Here is a 26,635-nt window from a genome sequence, read left to right as displayed (position 1 = left end):
AAGAATAATAATGGCGTGAAACGTATGAGGCTTATTGAATGTTGGTAGTCACTTTTTCTTAAAAACTAGCCACATAGCAAAACAATCTTTGCCGCTGAAGGGATAAAATTTCGAGTTATAGTAATTAGCCTTTAGCGTTGTGAAAATGCAGCATTTGTATTACGTGTGTCGTTGGGAGAAGGCGATATACGAGGTTTAAAGAACTGCCCATTTTGCCTCAAAATTAGCATATATTTGAAGCATTGAATATAAACTATTAAGTTTCCGACTAAAAGCATCCGTCACTGAAATAAAGAATGAGTAGCTTTCATGAACAGCTTTGGTTATTTTTAATTTATGCTCAATTGCGGCCTGTGCGATGATTTTCTACCGTTATCCGGTCAGTGATCCAAAACGAGTTTGACATCACTGGTTTAAATCATCAATGATGCCTGGCTTGCCGGTCTCGTAGTACAGTCGTCAACTCGTACGACTTAACAACATGCCCGTCATGGGTTCGATCCCCAAATAGACCGTGCCGCCATACGTAGGATTGACTATCCTGCTATGGGGGGGAATCAATTAGTCACTGAAAGCCAAGCCCACAAGTGGGTACAGGCAGGCCTTGACCGACATCGGTTGTTGAGCCAAAGAAGAAGAAGAAGATGTGCAATTTGCAAAATAATCCCTCTACATCTCGATTTGACCAGTTCGGTAATACCAAACAGCAAACAAACACAAAACCATTGGATGAACTCTCCTCAAGAAGAAGTATCTTCATCACCAGACGACGACTTGATTACGAACGATAGCGATATATGTATTCACATATTATTAGCTTAATCGTATGCCATGGGTGTGCCATAAAAGAGCTGTTTTGTGTTGTATACCAATGACAGAAGATATTTATCAATTTTGACAAAACTAGTTAAAATGGCCCGGTTACAGGGCTACGCAACGTTTATTGGGACGTATACGTCTTATCAACGATATAAGAATTGCACTTCAATCAATCATTTTGTTTTGGATCCTTTGTAAATGATTTTTTGTGTGATTTTATTATTTATAACAAACATTGCAGTGTACAGGCATTGCAGTGTATAGGATTATGATTTCTTAATTTTCTTTTATTTAAAATACTACAGATAAAATTGTGGATGGTGCACCGGTTGGAATAAATATGTGTATATCAAAATTCACACTGTTTGCGATAAATTTACTTTAGCTTTTGGATCATATGTTCCGAAAGGTATAGTAAAGTAAAGTAACATCAAGTCCCGTGGTATCTTGGCATACGCCTTACCAAATCCCGGGAATGTCGTGTGCCGTACGTCGTATGACTCACGCCGTTGCGGAGCAGAAATTCTGCGAATTATTTCCGCTCTTCAACATCTTGAACAGTCTGGGCTGTCGGCACACGCATGTTTTCCCGCAAACGCAATACCCTAAATTTCCTCCCCAGCATGCTCCGCCGGATGCACTGCTGCAGGACCTGGATGTTGGTACCACGCGGAACGATTGGTAGTATCTGTCTAAAGTCGCCACATAACAGCACCACTTCATGACCGAACGTTCGACGATTTCCCATGTCGTCCATGTAACGTAACGTGTTTAATTACTCCAAACTCTTAAATCATCACGCGGTGCTTTTTGAAAACAATCTAGGTTTAATTTCTACAGCGCTACAACCGAGCGCTCCATAACTGGATGCAAAGTTCCATAGCTGTTTTGCACACTTCTCCTAAGTGTTTGACAGATTCCCCTAAATGCCTGCAAACCTCCAAAGCAACGTTGCAAACATCCCCTTACCATTTCAAACATTCCACCGAGTGGATCAAGTAGTCCATTATCAGCCGTACCGGCGAACTCGAACGTTCCTGGGAACGTTTGCTGCGACGCTCATTTTCACTCATTTCATAGCCTTCTAGATCAAAATATAGAGAACCGTATAGATTTTGTTTTGCCCAATCTAGTGGTACAACCCTGTCCACTCATGAGCGACGAATGTTTCTCGTCGAACGAGTTCGCCGGTACGGCTGTTTATCTCACTATGGCTGGTAATCAGCCGTACCGGCGAACTCGTTCGACGAGAAACATTCGTCGCTCATGAGTGGACAGGGTTGTACCACTAGATTGGGCAAAACAAAATCTATACGGTTCTCTATATTTTGATCTAGAAGGCTATGAAATGAGTGAAAATGAGCGTCGCGGCGAACGTTCCCAGGAACGAACAAGTTCGCCGGTACGGCTGATAGATTCAAACACTTATTTATATGCTTAGACCTGTATCTTGTCAGTCTAGTGTGCAATGATTAATTACTGATAGAAGTGCAGTATCTGTTTGTGTAAGCATGAATACAACAATCACAATACTTTGTTTCACAAAGATGTTGTTGTATGTTTGCTATTTGGATGCGATAATAGAGAAGCAGAATGTGAGATTTGTGAGCGGGAGATCCCCAACTAGAACAAGACAGCTCCACTGATAGGGAAGTAAACTTTGCGTGATTCAGTTCAATCCTAGACAGCATCCGAAACAGACGCGAATTCACACAACATCAACACCAACTATGTGGCAGTTCATAAGGTCAAGAATATTAACGGTGATAATCTTCATTGGAGCTGCACATGGGTAGGAACAAATGTGTAAATATATTGAGTATAATTTTCAATAAAGGCTTTATTTCAGGCTACTGGTCATGGGTCCTAAATATATCCGGGCCAACCAGAACTACACACTGACGATCAGCAACTTTTATTCAAACCCAAGCAAGCTAGACATGATAGTGCAGCTGGAAGGTAAAACGGATAATGATTTAAGCGTTCTGAACGTGACGAAGATGATCAACGTGCCTTGTAAATCTATACAAATAATCAACTTTACTGTAAGAAGAGTGGTTAAATGTTATAAGGCTTACAGTTAAAATATTTGAGCATTTACAGATTCCGGATAATCTGTCCTCTGGGAACTACAAAATTACCCTTGATGGGCAGCAAGGTTTCAACTTTCACGAGGAGGCAGAGTTGGTGTACCTCAGCAAATCGATAATGGGAGTGATACAAATCGATAAGCCCATAATTAAACCTGGCGATACGGCAATCTTTCGTGTGATCGTGCTAGACACAGAGCTGAAGCCTCCGGTAAGGGTCAAGTTCGTTAATGTGATCATTCAGGATCCTAATGACACTGTGATCCGTCGATGGCCAGCGGCAGAACTATACGCCGGAGTGTTTGAGAGCAATCTGCAGATAGCGCTCACATCTCTGCTCGGAGTGTGGAACATCTCGGTGCAGGTGGAAGGAGAAGAGATTGCGTCGAAGACGTTTGAGGTGAAGAAAGATGTGTTTTCATGGTTCGACGTGCACATCAAGCCATCGGTGATTCCATTAGAAGAGCATCAAGCTCTAAATCTCACGATTGAAGCAAAGTATCCCTTTGGCAAGCCAGTGCAAGGAGTGGCCAAGGTGGAGCTATACTTGGAGGGCGATAGGTTAGATTTGAGTAAAGATATCAATGTAAACGGTTCAGAACAGGTGGTGTTAGTTTTTAATGGTGGTTTGGAGTTGTACAACGAACAACATGATGTGCGTGTGAAGGTGGTGTTTGTTGAGCAGTATACAGGTAACCTAAGCCGGGTTGTTTATCTAGAAAAATCTAATAACACTTTTTTACAGGTCGAACTGTAATGAAGGAACAGTCTATCTCGGTTCACAAATATCCTTATCGTCTGACAATAGTAAAGGATAGCTTACAATTCCGTCCGGGACAACATTTCAATTGCACTGTACTGTTGACCTATCACGATGGTAGTCCAGCTAGAAATGTTTCGCTTTTGGTAGAAGCGACTGGAGAAGGTGTAGAGCACGAGCAGACTTATTTTACTCAGCCTGACGGTTCAATTAACGTTTTGTTGCATCCAACACTGTCGACCCAGGAAGTGTATCTTATTGTAAGTTGTATCATACATTACAGATAACATTTTATTAATTATTCCGTTTGGAAATATGTTTTTTAAGATTTCAGAGAAAAAGTACGATTTATTATACATGAAAAAACTACATACCGTTCAACCTCTTACTAACATCACCATGAAGCTACAACTACGGTTTCCGTAAGTATCGAGTCATGTAGTACTTTACAGACATTTTTAAAAGACTATTAATTTTTCCAGCATAAAACAAAACGAACCTATCATGCTGTTGGCAACGTGCAGCGAGCGGATGACATTTCTCGCCTACTACGTCGTGTCCAAAAGTAATATTGTTGATGCGGGTTACATCGGCCAGTTGCGACAGAAAAAAATTGTGTTCGAAATTAGTGCAACGGAAAAGATGCTCCCGAAGGCAACGATTTATGTGACCAGTGCATTCGAAAACATTTTAATTTGGGATGCATTGGAGATAGATTTGAGGCCGTTGAGTAACGATGTAAATTCATGTTTTGCTTGCACCCTCAATAGTTTCCATGGATTAATCTTAACTATGTTACTACCTTTTCAGCTGGAAATAAGAGTAAACAAATTGAAAGCTAAACCAGGACAGGAAATAGAGCTGGAGCTGAAGGGACGGCCCAGTGCGTATGTTGGCCTTGCCGCATATGATAAGGGTTTGCTGGCGTTCGCCAATCATCTGGACCCGTTTTGGGAAGATGTTACGCAGTTGTTTGACTACTCGTACGAAGACGATCAGACCGAGCTTGATGGATTTCATGTATGCCGTGTGTAAAATTGTTCGATTTTATTTGTATTTCTTACGGTGTTTGTGTTGTTCTAGGGTGAAGGAGTATTCCTAAAAATTTCGGGTGGTTTTCAACTAGGAAACACACTCAAAGTAACTAAACGCACTGTTAAAGACGTTGCGCCTCCATTGTTATATCACGCATCTTTACAAAGGAATTGCGTTAAGTCCTGGCTGTGGAGAAATGTAACTGTTGGAAGCTCTGGAACCCTCAAACTGGCCGAAGTTTTTCCGGAATCGATCACCTCCTGGACCTTGACGGGCTTCTCGATCGATCCGTCATACGGGTTAAGCATCATCAGGAAGCCGATCGAGCTCACAACGATACAGCCGTTCCTCATCGTAGACTACCTACCGTATTCGATCAAGCGAGAAAAGGAGGTCTTGTTACAGATTGCGCTGTTCAACAACTTTGAACAGGATCACACTGTTGATGTGACGCTGTATAATATGAAGAATGAGATGGAAATTCTTGGACGCCCAGTAACCAGTGAGTGTCAAAGATGATAATGACGATCCTCAGCATTGCTATACAACGAATCTTTGTTTTAGACCAAAGCTACACCAAAACGGTGAGCGTTCCTCCGAAGGTGTTATTTCCTGTCTCGTTCCTTGTAAAGGCACAAAAGCTCGGCGAGATGGCGGTCCATGTGACAGCCTCCATAGCCAATGGGTTAGAGACGGACGCCCTGGAAAAGGTGATACGGGTGATGCCTGAAAGCTTGGTGCAGCCGAGAATGGATACACGCTTTTTCTGCTTCGACGATTACAAAAATCAAACGTTTTTGATTTACTTAGACATCATAAAGAAGGCTGATAATGGATCGATAAAGATTGAGTTTCGACTAAACCGTGAGTAGAGGGTTTACAAACTAGTTAAAGACATTAGTAGCAGTTCTTCTTTAACCTAATCATTTCTGCAGCCAATTTGCTGACCATGGTCATAAAGAACCTGGACCATCTTCTTGCCTTATCGGTGGGAACTGGTGAGGACAATATGGTCAAATTTGTTCCCAACGTTTTGGTGCTGGATTATTTGCATGCCATCGGGTCAAAAGAACAGCATCTTATCGACAAAGCTATGAATCTGGTGCGTCAAGGATATCAGAACCAGATGCGCTACTGTCAGAAGGATGGTTCGTTTGGTTTGTGGGAAAATACAGGTGGTAGCACATTTCTCACCACATTCGTTGCCACAACGATGCAAACTGCTTCAAAATACATAGTCGAGATAGATGCAGAAATAGTGGATAGGGCATTGGATTGGTTAGCCTCAAAACAACACAGCTCGGGACGGTTTGATGAGGTCGGTGCAGTGTTTCATAAAGACATGAAAGGAGGGTTGCGCGATGGTGTGGCCCTCACATCGTTCGTTTTAACGGCATTGCTGGAGAATAACATCGCCAAAGTGAAGTACGCAGAGGTGATCCAAAAAGGAATGACCTATCTGAGCAATCAGTTTGGATCCATCAACAATGCATACGACCTATCGATAGCAACCTACGCGATGATGCTGAACGGACACATCATGAAGGAGGAGTCACTCAATAAACTGATTAATATGTCTTTCATTGATGCTGATAAAAACGAACGGTTCGGGAACACAACGAATCCAATAGAAACCACCGCATATGCTCTGCTGTCGTTTGTGATGGCCGAGAAGTACACAGACGGTATACCGGTCATGAATTGGTTGGTGAATCAACGTTACGTTACCGGTAGCTTTCCGAGCACGCAAGACACGTTTGTGGGCCTGAAAGCGCTGACCAAGATGGCAGAAAAGATATCTCCGTCCCGAAACGATTACACCGTTCAGCTGAAGTATGGAAAGGATTCGAGAATCTTCAGAATCAACTCAGAGGACATTGATGTAATGAATTACGTGGATATACCGGAGGATACAAGGAAAATCAATATCAATGTGAGGGGTGTTGGGTTTGGGCTGCTGGAGGTGATTTATCAATACGATTTGAATCTCGTCAAATTTGAGAATCGATTCAAACTAGATCTGGAGAAACAGAACATAGGCTCTGACAAGATGATACTGAATGTGTGTGCCAGTTTCATTCCTATGTATCTTCAAAGTCAATCGAACATGGCACTGATCGAAGTGACGTTACCGAGCGGTTATGTGGTTGATCGCAATCCGATCAGTGAGCAAACGACGGTGAATCCGATAGAGGTATAACTATGTATGTTGTGAATAGTGTATTAATAGCTATTGAAAATGTTTAATTCCTTACAGAAAATCGAGACTCGTTACGGCGGCACGTCGGTTGTTGTTTATTATTATAATATGGACGACAAAAAGCACTGTTTTACTGTATCGGCACACAGACAGCAGATGCCGACATTGAGACGCCCTGCGTATGTGGTTGTGTACGACTATTATGATACAAGTAGGTTATCAGTGTTGATTGACTGTAGAGTATATAGTTAATTATTATTATCTTTATCTTTTTGTAGATCTGAATGCGATAAAAATGTACCACTTAGAGGACCTGAGTGCTTGCGAAATCAGTGGCGAAATTGACTGTTCCGAGGTGTGCAAAACAAAGGGACAGGTGTAAAATAAGCAATTCCTTTCTTCTATCAATGTGTATGTTCCTTCTCGTTCGTTGCAAAAACGCACTCCACTGTCCCTTCCCAGACGACATACGCAATTCGGAATCACCGATCAGTTATAAGTTTCCATTTGAAAATTTAAAGAATACTCAAGAACTTATTTGACTTCTGCATTTCGTCAGAGTCATTTACATTAAAACTCCGATCACTTGCAAGTTGGAGCTCACTTTTTCCTTCTTCTCTTCATTTATTTTCCTTTTCCTCTCTTTCTCACGAATGAAATGAAATGAAATAAAGTCTGGGAATACTGATGACACCGTTACTAGCATACTGAACACAATTATGTTGTCGTCTACTTCATGACGTGGACGGTGACAAACTTACCATTTACAAACTTATCTCAGTAAAGAAAGGTCGAAAAAACCAAATATACTCACCACGAGCAGCATAATAACATCCATAACCGTGGTGAAAATGAATTTGTTTACAATCGAGAAATCATCTGATGCAAAATATCCTCCCGCTTTGCCTGCGCATGCGTATCAAACGTTGGGTTATTTGGTTCCGCTTCGGAAGAGCGCAAGGATCCGTCGTTGACAGTGGAAAATAACCTTTCCGACTGTTGTTGTTGTCTTATTCTTTCACCGCATACATGTTGTCATGAAACTGTCAAAACGTGGAAATAAAAATAAAGGCGTGCACGCTCAATGTGAGATTGGAAAATTGTGTGTGTTTATTTGGAATCAGTCACCATTTCTACACCTAACAAGGTTTTGTGATAAAGAAGCTTGTTTAGCTGTGCAATTTATGCTGTTTGCGGTCGTTTTAACAAACAAATTTACCAAAAAATGTGTGTAAGGAGTTGTACAACATCGTAAACACAACAGTGCATTAGTTGGATAGTGTGTTGGCTCCAAGCTCCAAGGTCCTTCGAGCGGACCTTCAAACTCATTAGAAGTGACCTCAAGCATCTCTGATTCGCTTCCTCCGACACGGATTTGTATGTGTTTCGCAGCCAGTGTGGCTCTGCCTGTGCTACGTCCAACCAAACACCAGAAGGTATCTGCCCAGCGAGTGCATCATAACTCGATCGATAAATTGATTTTCCCTTTCTTATCGTTGACGTACGGTGAACGTCGCCGCCGCTGTGATTACATGCAGCGGCAATACGGCGTGCTTCAAAAATAGATGATTCCATCAAGAAAAAGCAATATTTTCCTGCAACATTAATGTGACCGCAGATTGTTTGAGAAGCAGTTGCAGCTGGCGTGCGAACGGTATGTTGGCCTTCGTTGGTAGCCGTTCGTACTGTGTATACACAGTGTGAGATTGTTGGCTCGTACGAAAAGTTGTGCGGTTTCGTGCCTCAAGTGAGACAGTGCAGTTTGGGGTGGGCTAATGAACGAGGGAAGTGTGCTGAGATACGCAAATACGACAGCACGTGCAAGACAAAGGACGTCTGTTTCATCGAGAAGATCAAACGAAACAAACCAGCATTCCGACCGTGCGACATCGAGTGATGATCGTTTTGTTCACTGTTGTGCCGCTAGTTGTAGATCACCAATCATAATCAATGTTTCAGGTAAGTTGCTGACATAGAAAACGGGAGGATTATAATTGTTTTTATTCATAGTTTCCAGGGTGGTGAGAGGGGGGCGGGCTTCATTGTATTACAAACAATCAATGAACTTACAATTTTCGTGATTTGTAACAAGCTTTAGATCAAAACAAGAATCAGACAAGTAAAAACTATAACTAATAATCTAACAATTAACCCAATAAGATCAATTACACCGTTTTCGTGCCCAAATAAACAATGTTAAGCTGCTTTTAAACTTTGTTCAACTATAAGTAAACATTTGAGGTCTTACTGAAATATTGAAGGCTGTCTGACCTTCGTTCAATCGTAACTAAACTAGTAATACCCGCAACTTGATCCGTTTGCTGTAAGGAGTTTATACTTTTATTTGTGCCTTCATTTGCAAAAATAGTTTGAATGTATTTGCCAATAATTTATCCCGATAGTTTCAAAGCTAATAGTTGACTATTGAATTAAAATGAGGCTCCAAACAATTTAATTGCAACAAAATGTTCATCGATGAAACGAACCCGGGTAAAATAAACGTACGTTAATATTGGGGAAATCAAAAGTTTAGTTGCGATTGAACGAAGTTCAGAAAAGCATCAGAATTTCAGTTGGTCGTCAAACTTTTAATTATAGTTAAACAATGTTCAAATGCAGCTCAGCATGGTTTTATTGGGCTCGCTGTATAATTACCCTATAATGTAAGATTCGCTAGTGTTACGATCGTTTTTTTCTTTGTTTACGGTGGTAACATATCAACGTATTTCACTTGCTGTATCGATTTATTTTGAGTTTTATGTTTTGTTGTGTGACCAATTCAAATTGGAAAACCCTATAGTGTTTGTTTGTATGATAAAGTTTGTTCAAAATTTACAAGTTGCTGCACAGTATTAAAAATTTGATATTGTCTTATACTAACCACTTTTATAAAACAATCAAGAAAGCAGAAATTCTGCTAGTGGAACAATACTCATCATCCGGGTTGATGCATATGACATATCCGTCATATTGGATTTCACCATTAGTGCAAAAAAATGCATTTTAAAATCGATTTGTTTCCTTTTTTCTGTCTGGAATGTGTTCTAGTGCTTTGAAGAAATTTTGAAATACCGAGTAAAACAATTAATAACCTTTCTTGGCACAATGTTTATGCATTAGCCAAAAACAAACCAAACACATGCATGAGCCTCGAACCGGTAAGGCAGCCACGTATCGCTGTTTCTTTGCATATTGGTTTTCAAGAAGAAATAATTCACCCTGAAAATCTGAGGCTCGTTAGGCGTGTGATTTTGTGTAGAGTGTTGACATGAAAACTTCATATAAAAATTGGCTAGAATCATAAAACCCCTCATCGATTTATTTCAGCAACATTTTGGAGCTTTATGATTCCAGCTACAATGTTCGATGAAGTGTGACATGTTGTAGCATAAAATAATTTCAGAAGTTTATTGGATTTTAAAAAGATCTCTCACTCTTTTCGACCAGGAGAATAAGTTTTGAATTCCAATATGTCAGATTGATCGTCCCGTGCCGTTGTCAACTCGCTTCACTTGTATCCTGCTACGGGTAATCAATAAGTCCCTGATAGCCAACCCCCATAAGTGGTACATGCAAACCTTGACCCGCAACGGTTATTGTTCCACAGAAGAAAAATATGTGAGATGCTTCATTGGTATGGAATTAAATTACATATGAAGAATTCAACCAATAGAAGAAAGCTTGATTCTCACAAGCTGATGATTAAAATTCTCTAATTTATGTCAGCTCACTTTGGTGATAAAGGGTGCAAGGAAACTTGCATGTCAGATCATATGTCCCTGAAAGACCCCCTGATAATGTTCGCGGAAAAATGTGCCGCAGTCTTACGATACAAATCCGCAGATACCGGTATCGTCAACGTTTTCTCGTATCGTTTCGCAGTCTTCCAATTGACTCATGACGATTCAGCAAATTGCCCCGCGGTCTTGAGCTTCATCGCAGAACCCAGTAATTATATTAGTAATAAAAAAAATCCCACTTTTTTCATTGACTTGAGCATGCTGTTAAGTCGTTCGAGTTATCGACTGTACCACCAAACCGGCTTGAAGACAATATACTTTATAAAAAAATCCAATCCACTTTGGTTTCACTATTCCTACCTTGCTTCAAGAGCAGCATAATAACGCAAAATAATGCTCTAATAACGATGTATTCAACTTGCTTAAAAATGAACCCACATCTTGATGATTCCATTTTAATAAACCGAGATGTATCGTCAGCCCCAGTTAAGACGTCAACTAACAGTCAAAAATACATCTTCCCTGCCTTTCGAGGGCTAGGGGGAACCGGAACGCTGATTTATGAATAAACCTGTACCGATTGATGAGGCTCCACGCACGTACCGGAGCAGTAGCAGCAGCCATCGCGTCGAGTGCCACCCTCATGGCGATGCGCGAGTGAGAATTACCCGCCCGATAATCCTGATTGATAAATGTACGAGCATTCGACGAAAACCTGGTTGCGACCCCTGCCCTTTCCTCTCACCCCTCCGCCATGCCATGAAACATCTTTGTCTTCATTCTGTCACGAAATTAAATAATGCAGGAATGACTAATCGCGTTTCATAATTCTTTCACCGTGCCATGAACATTGGTGGGGGCGAGTACCGTTTTGTAAATTTCTTTTTTTGTTCAACAGAGATAAAGTGTGACCTCACAACAAAAGGGCATGTTAGGATGAAAGAAAAAAAGAAGCCGATGGATTTGGGAGGAAAGTGAAACTCTCTCTCTCTTTCTTTCTCTCTCTGTGTCTCTCTGTGGAGGCATCCATCGCTGAAAAGTCGGCGCTGAATTATTCAGCAAATGCGACAGGCCCGGGTGTTTGAATAATCCCGCGATGATCAGCCGTGGCATGGTTCTGCTCACCTGGCGCAAACTTTGCTACCCAGCTGCTTTGCACTGTCTTTTTTTCTGTGCGAGTGTGTGCTCACTGTTGTTGTTTGCAGGCAGCATCTTTCCTCTCTTACGGGTGGCGGCGAGTTTTCTTCATCGAAAGTTGCGCATTCCGTGGAAGTGTACTGTGAAGGAAGGCTTGCGGGCGGTGCGGACGCTGCTTTGCATGTTGATTAGTCGTTACTTTGGCGGCACAAATCCCGTTTCCCGCGGGTTGAATGGATAAAAATCTTAGGACGAGGCGGACATAAATTATGCAACAGTTGTCCCGGCGTGCCCGACCCGCCAGTTCAATTTGTTGCTGCCCGCGCGGTTCGCGCTACCCGAAAAGCAATCATTCCGATGGATGATTATTTGGAAGGTGGAAATAATCGAAAATAAGATTAGGGAGTGTTTGGATTGGGACGCCGGAAGGATGAAGTGGTAACAAAATAAAACAATAATCAAATACCTTCCTAGCGTGACCCGCGTGTTGGCGAATATTTTTATTTTTCGATCACTTAATTTACTTCGGGGCACTGTTTACTTACCTTAACGATGGCACGTCCGGTGGAGCTTTCTCACAACACCTGTCTTTCTTTTGTGTCAACCTTTTTTTTTATTTTTCCTTCACAGACATGCCGCCTCTGGAACCTCAGTATTGCAAGCGTGCTAGCCCTAACGCTGTCCAATGTGTTCCTTACCGTGCGGCTGTTGCACAGCGGCGACTGCAACCAGTACGGCAGCCAGGTGGAGGAAGGCGTCTCGATGGTACCGCGCGCCCCGATCCTAACGCCGGCCACCTGTCTGGAGTACGTGCTGGCCGAAAGTCTGGCCAACAGCACGGATAAGGCCGTATTTTCCGGGCTGGATCTGCGCCTGGGACGGTGGGATACGCGCCGGCTGTACAAAATCTTCGACTACGCCGTCGTCGGCGAACGCTTTCCCGACCTGTCCGACACGTACAGCGTCTGTCTGGCGACGCAGAGTTCGCTCGAAAAGATCTACTCGCTCGTGCAGGTGGCCCACCACTGGTCCGGCCCCATCTCGACCGCCATCTTCGCGGCGGGCAACGATGAGCTGTACCTGGTGCAGATCTACCTGTCCTATCTGCGGGCCTGCTTCCGGCCGATCCGGGAGCGGGTAAGCTTCCATCTGGTGCTGCCAAGGGAGCGAGCGCCGACGCACCTCAAGAGCGTGCACGTGAGCGATTTCACCAAGTTTGACTGTGCCAAACCGGAGGCGACACTGAACGATCTGCTGAAGCTGCGCAAGGCGGACACGAGCAAGTGGCGCATCAAGAACCCGTACCCGCAGAACCATCTGCGCAACGTGGCGCGCAAGGGTTGCCAGGGCGGGTACGTGTTTCTCACCGACGTGGACATTGTGCCGAGCGTCAGCTTCGCCGAGCAGCTGGACAAGTTTCTGCGGAAGCAGAAACCGCACCACCTGACCGCGTTCGTCGTGCCGACGTACGAGCTGGACGAGCGGGTGCGGTTCCCGCGCAACAAGACTGATCTGATACGGCTGGCGAACAAGGGGCTGGCGCGACCGTTCCATCACAAGGTGTTTATCTACAACCAGTTTGCGACCAACTTTTCCCGGTAAGTTTCGACCAGATGAAAATGCTTCCATGTTGCTTTGTAAATGATAGTTAGGAACAACGCATCATTTAATTAATGGAACGAAGTAGATACTGTATTCGGATCTGATTCGGGACAGGTTCATGATTCATACCATTATTGTGGAGGCATAGATACGGTTCTTGTATCAGAATAAAAAAATATTCAAGAAAACAATGAGGTTTAAGGATCTATATGGGTTCACTATTAATTCCATGATTGGGATGGATTCATGGGCCTAGGATCTATTCTATTGTATTCTATCTAGTCCAGTGCTATCCATACTTTTAAGGACCGCGGACTACTTGGCTTTAAACATACGTTTGCCGCGGCCCACACCCATTAAAAGAACACATTTTGTAGACCTCGTTCAAAGTTTTTGATCAAAAATATGTTTAAATCTTATTTTAGACACGCCTGATGAAAATTTATTTAATTGTGGGGGGAAAATTGCACAATTTTTGAAAATTTGTGAGTATAGTAATAAGCTAAAAGAATTCTTCTATTAACGCGGACCACGCGGACCGCGAACTATGAGAACTACGTCTCTTAACGCCACGGACCACAGGTTGGAGACCATTGATCTAGTCTATTTAATGTAGAAGATTATTTACTAGACTGATGTGGATTTGTGATCAGTTCCAAGAACAGTATTAACTCAGGATCAGTTAAAGACCGGTATGGGTTCTCAATCGGTTTCAGCACCAGTAAGGATGCTTAATCAATTCCAAGACTATTATGAAATCGTGATCAGTTCCAGAATCAAAACGAGCTCAGCGTCATTTCCCTGGCTGGTGCGATCAGTTTCAGGATCGGCATGGGTTTAGGATCTATTCCAAGGTCGAAATTGATTCCAGATCAGTTGTTGAACCGGGAAGAGCTTTGCCTCAGTTCTAAACCAATATGGATTCAGGATTATTTACTTGAACGATATGGGCTAGTGATCAGTCTCAGGCCCAATATGGGCTCAGGATCTGTTTGGGTTCATGATCAGGTTCCGGAATCGCGATGGTATCAGTGTCAGTTCTAGAGCCGATAGAAGTTAATTATCAATTCCAAGACTGGATTGTCTTCGGCATCAGTTTCAGCACTCGTATGGTTTCGTGGTCAGATCAAGGACCAGTATGGATTCAAGATCAGTTGCAGGAACAGTATAAGATTGTGATAAGTTTCAGGGCCGGCATGGGTTTAGGATCACAGTCAAGACCGTTATGGGTTCGTTATCATTTTCAGCACTGGTGTTGGGGACTGCACTGCCCCAATAGGGTAAAGAAGAAGAGTGGAGGCTTTTAGAGGCCTTAACCTCGCGGAAAACAACCGGTGGACAAGAGCGAAAGCTTGTAGAAGCTTCAGCCTGAAGGAAGACCGAATTTCTTTCCTTGAAAACTAATAATTGGGTACCAAACGGGATTGGCTTTTTTTGGTTGTGTTTATTTCCTTTTGGCACGCGTCTGTCTGATTTGAAAGTTCTAAGCCAACAACGCCTCTCTGCGTTGGCTCGCGCCTTTCATCGGTCGCGCATGCGAGAGAATTGTTAAGAGGTCACATCCCTACAAGCAAAGAGCGGGTAATTTTTATCATGGTGTGCGTAAAATCCTAGAGTCAACCCTACAAACAACGAGCGGGATATTTTATCATGGTGTGTGTAAAAATCTAGAATCGAGCCGATGGAAGATTTCCTAGGCTTAAAAATAGGGGAGAAAATCGGTACCACGGTTCTCTCCCGCTCCCATATGAAACACACGGTGCGTTCTCTCGGTTTCCGAGGTTCTTTCTCGGTTTCCGAGAATACTTTTAAAAGAACCCTCGGAAACCTAGAGAGCGCACCGTGTATTTTATATGGGAGTGGGAGAGAACCGTGGTACCGATTTTCTCCCCTTTTTTTAAGCCTACGATATCTTCCATCGGCTTGATTCTAGGTTTTTACGCACACCATGATACAAATAAGCCGCTCTTTGCTTGAACCACCCTATCACTGTCGGAGCGAACCGTTTGGGCGCGAACAACTGAGATAGGTTCGAAATGAGTTCTTGTGCCAGGAGTAGAAGTCTCCATCAATTCCAGAATCGTTATGAATTCAAACTCATTTCCAAGGACGGTATTATTCCAGAATCATTTTCAGTGTTTGTAAGAATTAAGGAGTTGTTCCAAGACTCGCCTGGGATCAGTAATACCTCTAGGATCGATATTAATGCAGGATAAGTTCCAGAGCCGATGTGTGGTAAATGTCATTTACATAATCATTATGGGGTTGCGATCAATAGGATGACCAGTTGAAAAATTCACTCCAGTTCCAGGACCAGTAAATTACAAAAGTTAAGTCCATTGAGGGTTATGCATAAAAACATGTGCTGGAATTGGAGTATGAATCGTTTCTTTAAGCATACAACTCTGTTTGAACGAGTACCTCACATTGCATTGGTGGTACATTCCTACCTTTATGCACATTTACAAGTTTAAAGAAGATTGTATGCTTGATTGCATCTGCATGATCCCGAATCATCAATCGTGTTAGAAATCATTAATCTATAGTGGCTTTGATTCCTTTTTTTGTTTCTCTAATGCTCAATCCACTAAAGCACACAGCTTGCCAGCTTAACTAGATTTCGAATTTATAGAGTACCATTTGGACAAGCTGATGGATCATAAAATCTACGTACGGCAAGTAAATTGATTCAACTTTCTCATGACAAGGCTGACGCATTTTATGAGCGCTTTCCATCCTCACCAGTTTCATTACCAGCCTTGAGTTGGCCAGATTGTGATTGGCTTTACTTCGCTTTCCCGTTTCTCGGGTGCAAATGACTGTTTATTCATTTGTTTCATGTTACAATCACTTCGACGTTCGATTTTCACGATCGACAGTGCGTGAAGCCCGGCTCCGGGGAAGATTTATTATTGCAAGGGTCATTTGCACTGTGCCGTTATTTATCATCGCTTCTGATGCAATCATTAATTCCGGCCCGGGGAGAGCCTCGCGTGTGTGACGATGCATGTGCCCCTGGTGTGAGTTGGCGTTGCGAAACACCATCGGTAATGGAATGTGCCAAACGTGGTTAGGATAAGATGGATCTCTCGTACAGAGACGGATCTGTCCACAAATGTCCGGTCGAGCCAGGGGTTTGGTCAGTCCGGCTAGATGAGAGCGTAATAAAATTGGAAGCTTTCCACGGTGGGAGCGGTAGCAATAAAACAAGCGTTGATGGTGCGCCGTAATCGTGCTAAAAGTGTGAGTGCGATATTTATCACTCCCGATAACCCGGCACAAGTGGCACAGCTAGAAGAGGCAGAAGGAGAGTTAGATGCAATCAGCAAGCGATGGATAGGGAGGAAAAGGATTTAATTTTGCTTATTACGTGTGAGTGTTGTTCCGACCGGTTTCATGCGTACCGGGATGTAATTGATTGTCTTGACTTGTGTCTCTGGATGGATGACACTGAATGGTGTGAACGTGTGTGCGCGGTTGGAATCTATAAATGTCTGCTGAGCCCATTACATTCCGGCAGTGATTGTCAACAAGCGGATGTAATAGGGAAAACATTGTCATATGTTACTCTGGCCTATCCTCACTGATGTTTTTGTGATAAGAAATATCATCACGAGATGTTTTGGATCTTTGAGACTATCACAATCAATATTTTTGATACAGAACTGACAATAAACCAATGTGAAACAAAAAATGTTAATCAGCCGTACCGGCGAACTCGTTCGACGAGAAACATTCGTCGCTCATGAGTGGACAGGGTTGTACCACTAGGTTGCCCGGTACAAAATCTATACGGTTTTCTAATTTTTTATCTAGAGGCCTATGAAATGAGTGAAAATGAGCGTCGCGGCGAACGTTCCCAGGAACAAACGAGTTCGCCGGTATGGCTGAATAACTGTTTTAAGGTTTTTGGTTTCTTTGTTTTGTGACGATTGCTGAAATATCATGTTTACAGCATAGTGTTACTGAATTTGTACTTGCTATAAATTATAAAATGTATTTTATCCTATTGAAACCGCTTTTTTTGCCTTTATTATCCCAATTTTAATTTGCATTGTCAATATTTATCAACAGTTGATGTTTATTATTAATAATTATTTGCTTTACTTTGATTTTCTTCTTCTTCTTCTTCTTTGGCTCAACAGTTTGATTTAGTTTAGTTTAGTTAGTTTGATTTTATGTTTTCAAATTATAAGTACGCCTCGAATAACACACATTATGGTATTTTTTATAGCAACTCTGTACCACTCTTTGGAATAGCCAAATAAACTATCTTATCAGACTATCACTATCAAAATCAATGATACAAAACGAAGTTGTCACGAAGGACGGTTTTCTTTATTGCGAAACTTTTTGATTTCACTTTTGACTGCTCGATTCCGTAAAGTTTCTGCGCCGCCACGTCCACCATTAAACAATTAAACTGTTAAACGAAACCTTCTGCTGAACGTCCGCACGATGGTATCGCAAGGCGCGAGCTGCTAGCAGAGTGGGAAAACAAAGCGCGACAAGATAAAATATCTTCATCGCTCAAAGGGACGCCAGTCCGTTGCCGTTTGGCGGCGATCAAAATTGGCGGCAAAGTTGTGCCAAGTAGGTACGAGCTAGCATGGTTTACGGTTCAAAGTAAGGATTTTTTACGATAATTTATGCCAGTTCGAAGTGGCAGGAATTCTTGGCCAGTGTGCTGTATTTGTCTCCCCTTTCCTTTGCTTTACGATTCGCGTGCTCCTTTCGATGTTTGGAAATAGCAGGAAAGACGCTCTTGTCTCAGATCCAAACAAAATAAAAAAAAGGAAAACTGCGTATCCACTTCGAGCGTCTTCGTTTTTTGCTCCCCTCAAATAAGTTCTCTAATTTAAGAGCTCGTAAAAGATGAGATGCTCTGATTTTCATGTGGCGTACCGTAATGCGAACGGGCCCTGGGACACATGGGACCCACCAACCAACCAAGAGTGCTCAAACCGGGCGAAGGGCCATATTGGATACCAGTTTCCTGGTTAAGGTTTTTTTGTGGTTGTTTTGCAGTGCTGTTGTTGTTGAAAATTGTCAGTATTGAAGGGCGCGTCATCATCGACGGCAATAAGTCGTCGGGGTAATGGAGCGAGAAAAGTGTACTACGATGCTCTACTCCGTGGGTACTCGGTGGGAAAATATTCTTAACCCAGATTTTAATACCCACCGAAACGAGCTGTTTCGAACAAAAGGGATTTTTACAACATCGATGGCATAATTTTCAACCTACCTTTTGCGACCCCTCCCCATTTGGCGAATGGTTGCTTGAAACTGCCCTCGATTGTTCGGGGTGTAAGTTGCAGTAGAAGATGTCAGTATAGCAAAAACAAAAAAAGGCCTTGTTACGAAAGACACTTGTGCGTCGGTTGGCTAATAGCAGTGAGTGGCTGCGAGCAGTATCTTCGCAGTAATTGCGTGATTTTTACGAGCGGTTAGGAAGTTTTAATCGGTTAATGATCGATGAACCGGATCTTATGAGGCGATGAAGCGTCCCTTCCCACGCCACTTTTTTATCTCCTTAACGCTAACGGTTCGCTCTTTTCGCAGGTGGCAGGCAGACGTGTCCGAGAGCGACGAAACGAAGGTGTCGCACAATGTGACGAACTTTGAGTTTCTTTATGAACCGTTTTATGTTGCACCCGACACGGTACCGCCGCACGACGAGCGGTTCCTCGGCTACGGATACACACGCAACACCCAGGTAAGTTGGGAGCGTTGGGATGTTGGGATTAATAATAATTGTTCACTGAGCGAGCGTTGAATTTAATAAGAATTGGGATTAACAATAATGCATATTTTAAGTATCAGAAATCCTCTTATTACTTTTTTTTAAACAGATACAAGTTAGTTAATGTGTTATAAACCCTCACAAGAAATTTATTTCATACAAAACACAACTTTCCATCATATCCTTACGCCCGTCTTACACTCTCAAGAATGAATAATAGGTTCCGGTGGCTGCAAGCACCGGCAGAAAATTTATGAATAGAAAAGCAAAACTTCCACCCAGGCGCAACATTAAAAGTTTCTCATTCTTTTCAGCCATAATCGAACTCGGCAAGCACACACACACACGTTCACTTGCTGCCACATTGTTCATATCCGGATAATCGGATCGGAGTTTTAAGGCTTGTCTGTGTGTCCATAGAGAAAAGAAAAGTGCAAAAAAATGCTTGCCCACTCGCGGAAAGCAACACACAAAATTAATTGTTGTCCGCGACAGAAGCGCTTCAGACTCAGAAGAACACCAGCTTTGCAGTGTTTTTTTTTTCTTTCTTTACCCCACTTTTTCAAACGCATTTCAAACATCAACCGGTTCATTGATTCCGTGAGAAATTTCCATCCATCCCATAAATCATCTTGCTTCGTAGCGGTAGCCGCCGAATACTGGACAACTTAAGCAGAGTGCTCAATGTTGCGGGCCATAAACATACCAGAAGCAGCCTCTCCAGCTGCTTCTTTGCAAGAGTCGCCGCGGAAAGATAATCCGTCCTCGGTGCGTCGCGTTGCTTCCAAATTAAAAGTTCCTTTTGATGCTGAACGGAGCCACGGGACGCGGCACGCATCGCCCGCTTGGTGGTTCATTTTCCCTAGAAAGCACCAGCGTTAGCTTATAGTTTAGGCGTGTATGGCCGGCCTGCAAGCGAAACATCACCGACAGTGCGGCCCCGATAATGGTTTTGCCTGGCCGCTGCTGCCGGTGCTTGAGCAAGACAAATCGCTGTACTTGTGAGTGTTCTTTTTTCTGTTCTACTGTAGCACCAAGTCCGTGAGTGGGCCTCTCCTCTTTCGACGATTGCAAATTGGCTATGGAAATTGGTTTCACGCCTGGATGCAACCAGTGCATGTGCAATGTGTGCATGTGTTCTGGAGAGATTTCTTTTTTCTTTTTGGCTACATTGTAGAGTGCGACTGATGCAATAGCTTTTTGAGTTTTTGAAGTTCGTATTTCATTGCACCAAGGAAAAAAAAACAGGGCTGCCCTTTCTTCAGCTACGCTACTAAGCATCGAGTGTTCCTAAATCTGTAAGCCAACACGGAGCCACTCGGTGCCAGCCGCAGACAATCGCACGGAGGCACTCCCGACCGACCGACGAAACACGCGCGCGCGTGCAGTTTATGGGACGCTGTGCCGTGGGACAAGTGCATATTGCGCACTGTTTTCATTTCATTTTCACTCAATTTTGGGCCGGTTTCTTTTTTTTCTTATTGTTAATTACAAACAGTGCAGCGCACTGTGTACACGAGCTGTGCATTTTATGACGTCCTTTTTTTAGCTTTATATCAAACCGCAGATGCAAAGAGAAAAAGGAGGGAAAACTTTTCCAACTTATTCCCCGCTCCCATAAAGCGCTACCGGTTCTGAGCGCGATTGTGCGGCGAGTGTGAGTTTATAATTTTCATTACCATGCAAATGTGTTTTTCTCATCTTTTTCGTCGCTGCTTTTGCTTCGTCTGTCTGCGGTTTAGAAGTTGTCATAATGTCACACGGGCGACGAGTGCATTGCACTGTGGTTTGCATCCTGGAGATGAACGCCATACTACTCGGGAGGAGCACATTGTTCAACGACATTTTCCTTTACACATCTCAATTTTACTTTCAATTGTGTCACGAAGGCGTGTTCAATCGTGCTGAGCTGTGATTGGAGCTACTGTGGAAGTACTAAGTTTATTATCTAAGTGTTATGGTAACGATTAATTACAAACAAACCGAAATATTCAATTTTTAAATCAAAGTTGAATTGTTTTTACCATTATGAAATGGAATTAGCTCAAACTTCATTTTTTATGGTCGAAAAGATCGCGCGATGACCATTTCAAGGGCATTCACAGTATAAAATATGATAAGAAATTATGTTATCTTATCGGAAAATTCAATCACCTATCATATGGTTCATGCATAGGAATAGTTCAGCAAATTTTTGAACGAATTGGAACATGAAATGAATAAAGCATAAGCAATAGAGCAAAATTATGTATGAGACATACAGGAGCATATTAAAAAGCAGATAGAAAGTAAAAAAAAGGGAATATTTTTTGTGTTGAAGTTACATAATCATTAATTTCTTTGTCGGGATTGTTTCATTTACAAACATAGAGCCTTTAAACCGTTACATCATTTACGTTACATCAGTAAACGTTACATCATTTATGGACAGACCTTTTCAAGGCAAATTGATAAAACAGTTAATTTTGGCAGATATTGTTTATTTTAAAAACATTTTAAAAACATAAAAAAAATCGGTTTGCCATTTGGTTTAGCCGATAAATAAACAATACTGTATTTCTGCAACTTAGTATGATCTTCCTCGGTCTGTGTTTGCAATTATTTTGTTTACGAAACACGCCTACTGCGTTAATTTTAGACTAAGCAATATGAAATCCACCTGCCGGCTAGTGCAATTCAGAATGTTATTTTCCTGATTTTGCCCCTTATCATCTCACCGGCCATCCCACGCACTAAATTCGATCAACCAAAGTTTATTTGATTTTACCCGCCCCTTCCAATCAGCTTACATGAATAATTTAAAAATCCAATTATTATTCCACCGTTTACCGGTACTGGCCTCTTCTACAGCGCCATCCCAAACACTTGCCGCCTTCGATTTCCTGCCTCTTTATCCAAAGAATGTGTGTGCGTGCTTTTTTTTCTCATTTGTTGTTCGATAATTTTCCAATAATACCGTCGACGTGGTCTCAGGCCATCGTTTCGTCCGCAAAACATACCTCCCCAAAATACAGCTAGATCCTCTTTGGGCCTGCTGGACGCGCTGCAATAAACGAAAGGCAGAGAAAAAAGTGCTCCTCGGGATGCTTGGGACATTCCCGGATCGTTGAATACTGATGATCTCGTTTAGTGACGAGGTAACATTCTTAAACCCTTTTTGTGGGCTGCCGAACACTAAGTCCTGTAATAGGAGCACGGGAAAGAGAATTCCATTTCAAAGGTCTCCCAATTTCAACGCCCCAGCACGGCGGGGAAAAGATATCGTAACTACCTTGAGCGGAGCTTCTTTTCAGTTGAGGCTTACTTTAAACTCGCCTGCAACCGATCGGGAAGTAAACGGGAAAGCAGTGGTTGACATTTCCTCCCGATCTGTCTGTGTGGTCCTGTTTCTTCTCAGTGCAGCACATTCGTACATGGTCTGGAAGGGACCGGAGCTGTGTGATTCCCCTTTTGCATGGAGTGACACATTTAACTAGCGCGTGTTTGGAATTGATAAAAACTATATTAAAACATTGCCTTTCGACCCCCTGTTCGTAGGAGTCGATTTGGCCTTTCTCGAAAGCGGACACTTTCTGTATCCCAATGTTTGTGTCCCAGCAGCGCATCATCTTCCGTTTCGTGCTCCGTTCTTAAATTTCACAAAACCGAGTACTTTACGACCCATCGTTCTCCGTCCCTGCACGCGGCAAGAAGTCAGATCCCGAAGTTCGGCGAAGTTAAGTGATGAGATGGAAAGTGTGCTGAGCGAAAAGCTTCGAATATCTGGTTGCGTCTATAATGCTCTATTCAGTGCTGGGTTTATTGCGTGGTAGTGTTGGTGGTACGTTATTTCTGGGAGTAGTGCCAATACCATCGGGCGTGCACGCAGCAACGTAGACGTAAAAATCTGTCCCAAGAATAAAAACCCTTTCCATAGCACACCGCACGCCTGGTTTGCTCCGTCCTACCAGACGTGAGGTTTCCTTTTGTGCCTCAATAAATATTATATGATTCAATTTCTGTCACATTACGATAGTGACGTTGCTTGTTTGCGTGAAGGGATAGGGATAGGGATGGCAACGGTTTGGAATTCATAACGCAGCGCCAAAAATACGCGAACAGTAGATAGTAACGTTTGAATTACTGCAGGCCTTTCGAGGCGTTGGTTGTCGTTTTGTGCCCGTACGTTAAGAATTATTGTTTTTGTACCGAGCAAACGCAACCAAAAATAGTGTAAAGAATGGGTAAAGGACACCAAGTAGAAGCTGTGAAGATATTGAAGAGCCAAACAGTGCGTTAGAGTCAGTATCACTCAGCTCTTATTACGAGCTAAGCGTAAAACGTCCCCGTCTATGGGCATTTTCACACTTTATATGTTCTCAAAAAACGAAAAAAAATCGAGCCACAGGAAAAAAAGCAGACCACTCGTAAGGCAGCCGTTTGCTTGATGGAGCAATTTTCCATCCAGCCTTTTGTGTGTTTTTTTCATGGGTCCAAACCCGCAGCGGATTCGATGTACCGTGTAACGCAGCAGACGTGTGGCGGGGCGACGTTTTGCATCCTTGCCGAAAATCTTATTGATTTTGGGTTCGGTGCAAACGCTCGCACGCATACACGACCAAAATCGGAAGCCGTTTATCTTGCCCGTAAGTCGTCCACAGGTCAGGTTCAGGTTTTGTTTCGGCTCTTCTTGATTTTACGATCGGGCTAGTAACGATGTAGGGAAAGCCAAAACGGCAAAAAAACAGCACAGTTGATGCTTCTTTTGTTTCTAAGAATGTAAAGCCGGGTCCGAACAAAACAAACAGTCCCGGGGTGGTGTGAGGTTTTTGTTGCTTGCTTGCTTTCGGCGGATGATGACGGAAACGTGACCCTTTTGCGAGCAGGACACACTGCGGGCTGTAAATGAACGCTGAGCGACGCACACGGGCACTAACCAAGGTTTGACTAGGACTTTTTGTTTTATGTGCTTTACATAGCGACCAAAAACGAGCAGGCCAAACACACGCATTTGACCCAAAAATATGACTATGAGTGATGTAATTTATCGCGTCAAGTATCGGCTTTTGGGATGACATTTTCATGTTGCTGACTTATCTGGACCGGGTTAGGGGCGTTACGATTGGGGAAATTTAACGCCATTGTGTCTAATAAAAAGTGCCTTATTGTAGCAAAGCATAACATTTTAAAGGCGTTAAAACATATTTGATCATATTTCATGACAGACGGTTTTGATTAGGATATTTATGTAAGTTTGCTTTACACGGTAAATGCTTTGACTCGACTAGAGCTGCTACATTTGCTATAAGGAACAACGCCTAAATGTATGCAAAGTACTATGTAATGCCCTTTTCTATACTTAGGCGCATTTTGACGCGCTACATTGCATATATTAAGGAAATTGAAGGAACACTTCTTAATTTACTTGGACATCTCTAACGATGTGTTACAATCTATGTATCGTAACTTCGCCTCCATTTATGCCCAAACACACTTCAGCACAATTGACCGACTAAAATCAACACGCAATTGTTTCACACAAATAAAGCAATCAATGCCATCCAAATTACTAACTACGGAGTGTCGGGGTGCGACTCATCACAATTTCGTGGCAGTATATTTCTTCTTTGTTTATTGCTTCCTCTATTTGCTCCCCTTTGTGAAGAAGAGTTTCCCCATGTTTTTTTTTTTGATACGATACCATGTTCACGCTCACTCATCGATCTGCGTTTCTTTCAACCCGGTTTTATTTGTTTTTCGATTCGCAGGTGTACGAAATGTTTGTGGCAGGCTATCAGTTCCAGGTGCTGACGCCCCTGTTCACCGTGCACTGGGGGCTGCAGAACAAGAAGAGCCGCCCGGCGTGGCGCGAACGTCAGAACAACGTCAATCGCAAGTACTTCGAGGTGTTCAAGCGCGAAGTGTTTGCACGCTACCACAAAGATCCGCTGCGCATGCTGCTGCCAAAGAAGTCGCCCAAACAGCAGCAACAGCAGCAACAACAGCAGCAACATGCCGTAGGTGCGGTCGGCCTGGGGGTGGCCGGAGCGGTCGGTGCTGGTGGGCACGGGGAGAAGCATTAGCAAAGCAATAAGGGACAGCGGGAAGCAGGCGGCTGCCAGCGTTCGAACGACAGGAGCAGGTTGAATTATAGGAAAAAAGTGTGCGATCGATATTGCATTTCGGGTAACACACCCGGGGAAAAGGCATGTAAATTATTATGAAAACCAATCACCAATAAAGACATCAGACCGATCCGAACGAGCGGTACAAATGATACGGCGACCGTCGTGCCAGTAAGGCGCATCGCAAACAACTCACTCGCATGGAAGGTTACGTTTGAAATAGGGTGAGATAGGTGCACGAAACCCAAAACACATAACACTCTCACAGACACACAACATTTAGAGGTGATTTTTAAGCTACGCTATGCCAGAAATTTCTCCCCGTTTCCACACGTCCACGTTCACGCTGGACCTGGTTTAGCCCGAAGACGCGTTCGTTTGTTTGTTAGAAGAGCACCCTGATAAACGGCCGCACAGCAATTACCTATTGGAACTTGAACTAATACTATGTAATTTTCGTTTCTTCGTTTTTTCATTCCCGCATAAGAATGCCAAAGTTTGCCACATTGTTCGTACACTCGTGTAATTTTAGGTGTTTCGTTACCGATGTGAACTGTTTCTAGCCAAAGCGTATTGCTTACTACTTACGCCACAATGCGCCCGTGTTATTCTCGAAAATGTTTAACCACCCCACACACATACACACGTATTGGGCGTCCAATGTCAGCCATGTTTAGATAAAATTATAGCCCATACGAAATCCTGAAATTGATCTCATCGCGTTTTAGAGCGGTTCGAATTCTTATGCTTTTTGTGCTAAAATGAATTATAACAGTCCCTCCCCCATGCCCTAGCCTAGCCTTTGCGTTGTTTGTTGTTCGTCCGTTTTGTAAATAGCGTGTATTTTGTAAGCTGGTAGGTGAACAGGGAAGGATTGTATGAACAATTGCCATAAATAAATGTGACCGTTTTCGTTTCTTTTGGAATTTTCATCCTGTTGTGCCGGTTCTGTCATTTATTTGTTGTGATTTCGTCTTTTGAGCGAAAGGGATTTTTGATGTAAAATATCACATTGTTACATATATATGTGTTTTTCAGGGATTTAAATTCACGTTTACCATTTCACGTATCATCACGATTTCCAATACAATTCTGATAATGAAACTCAAATTTTCACCGGTTCTGGAATTGGTACGTAAGCTTTATGAATCTTGGAAATGATCATTAACTCTTCTCTCTTCTGCCCGCCATAGAATTTATCTTGTTCCAATCGTTCAACTAATCCAAAACAAAAATTTTTTTTTTAGCGAAAAAGTTTCAGAAACAGATAAAAAGTCCGTGTTTGAATCCGTAACAAAAAAACAATGTTGACTAACCAACAACCGTTCTTGAATTAGTTACGTTAAGGTTATTATTTGTATTATTATTATTTTTATTTATTTCTTAATCGTTTGCCTCAATGGGC

General features: G+C 42.7%; 1 protein-coding gene and 1 pseudogene across 1 annotated transcript; both read left to right on the top strand.

Moving 5' to 3' along the window:
* The first annotated feature begins 2,678 nt into the window (after positions 1 to 2,678).
* LOC120955515 (CD109 antigen-like) lies at positions 2,679 to 7,621 on the top strand (annotated as a pseudogene).
* Positions 7,622 to 7,836: 215 nt separating this feature from the next.
* On the top strand, positions 7,837 to 26,142 carry LOC120955518 (beta-1,4-glucuronyltransferase 1). The gene is made up of 4 exons (XM_040376456.2): positions 7,837 to 8,863; positions 12,412 to 13,379; positions 18,946 to 19,099; positions 24,874 to 26,142. Exons 1-4 carry the CDS (start codon positions 8,855 to 8,857, stop codon positions 25,186 to 25,188), a joined length of 1,446 nt encoding a protein of 481 aa, XP_040232390.2. The 5' UTR covers positions 7,837 to 8,854; the 3' UTR covers positions 25,189 to 26,142.
* Positions 26,143 to 26,635: the final 493 nt, after the last annotated feature.

The sequence above is a fragment of the Anopheles coluzzii genome, chromosome 3 (assembly GCF_943734685.1).
Source record: "Anopheles coluzzii chromosome 3, AcolN3, whole genome shotgun sequence".
Classification (NCBI taxonomy): Eukaryota; Metazoa; Arthropoda; class Insecta; order Diptera; family Culicidae; genus Anopheles; species Anopheles coluzzii.
This window is presented reverse-complemented; position numbering and strand designations above follow the sequence as displayed.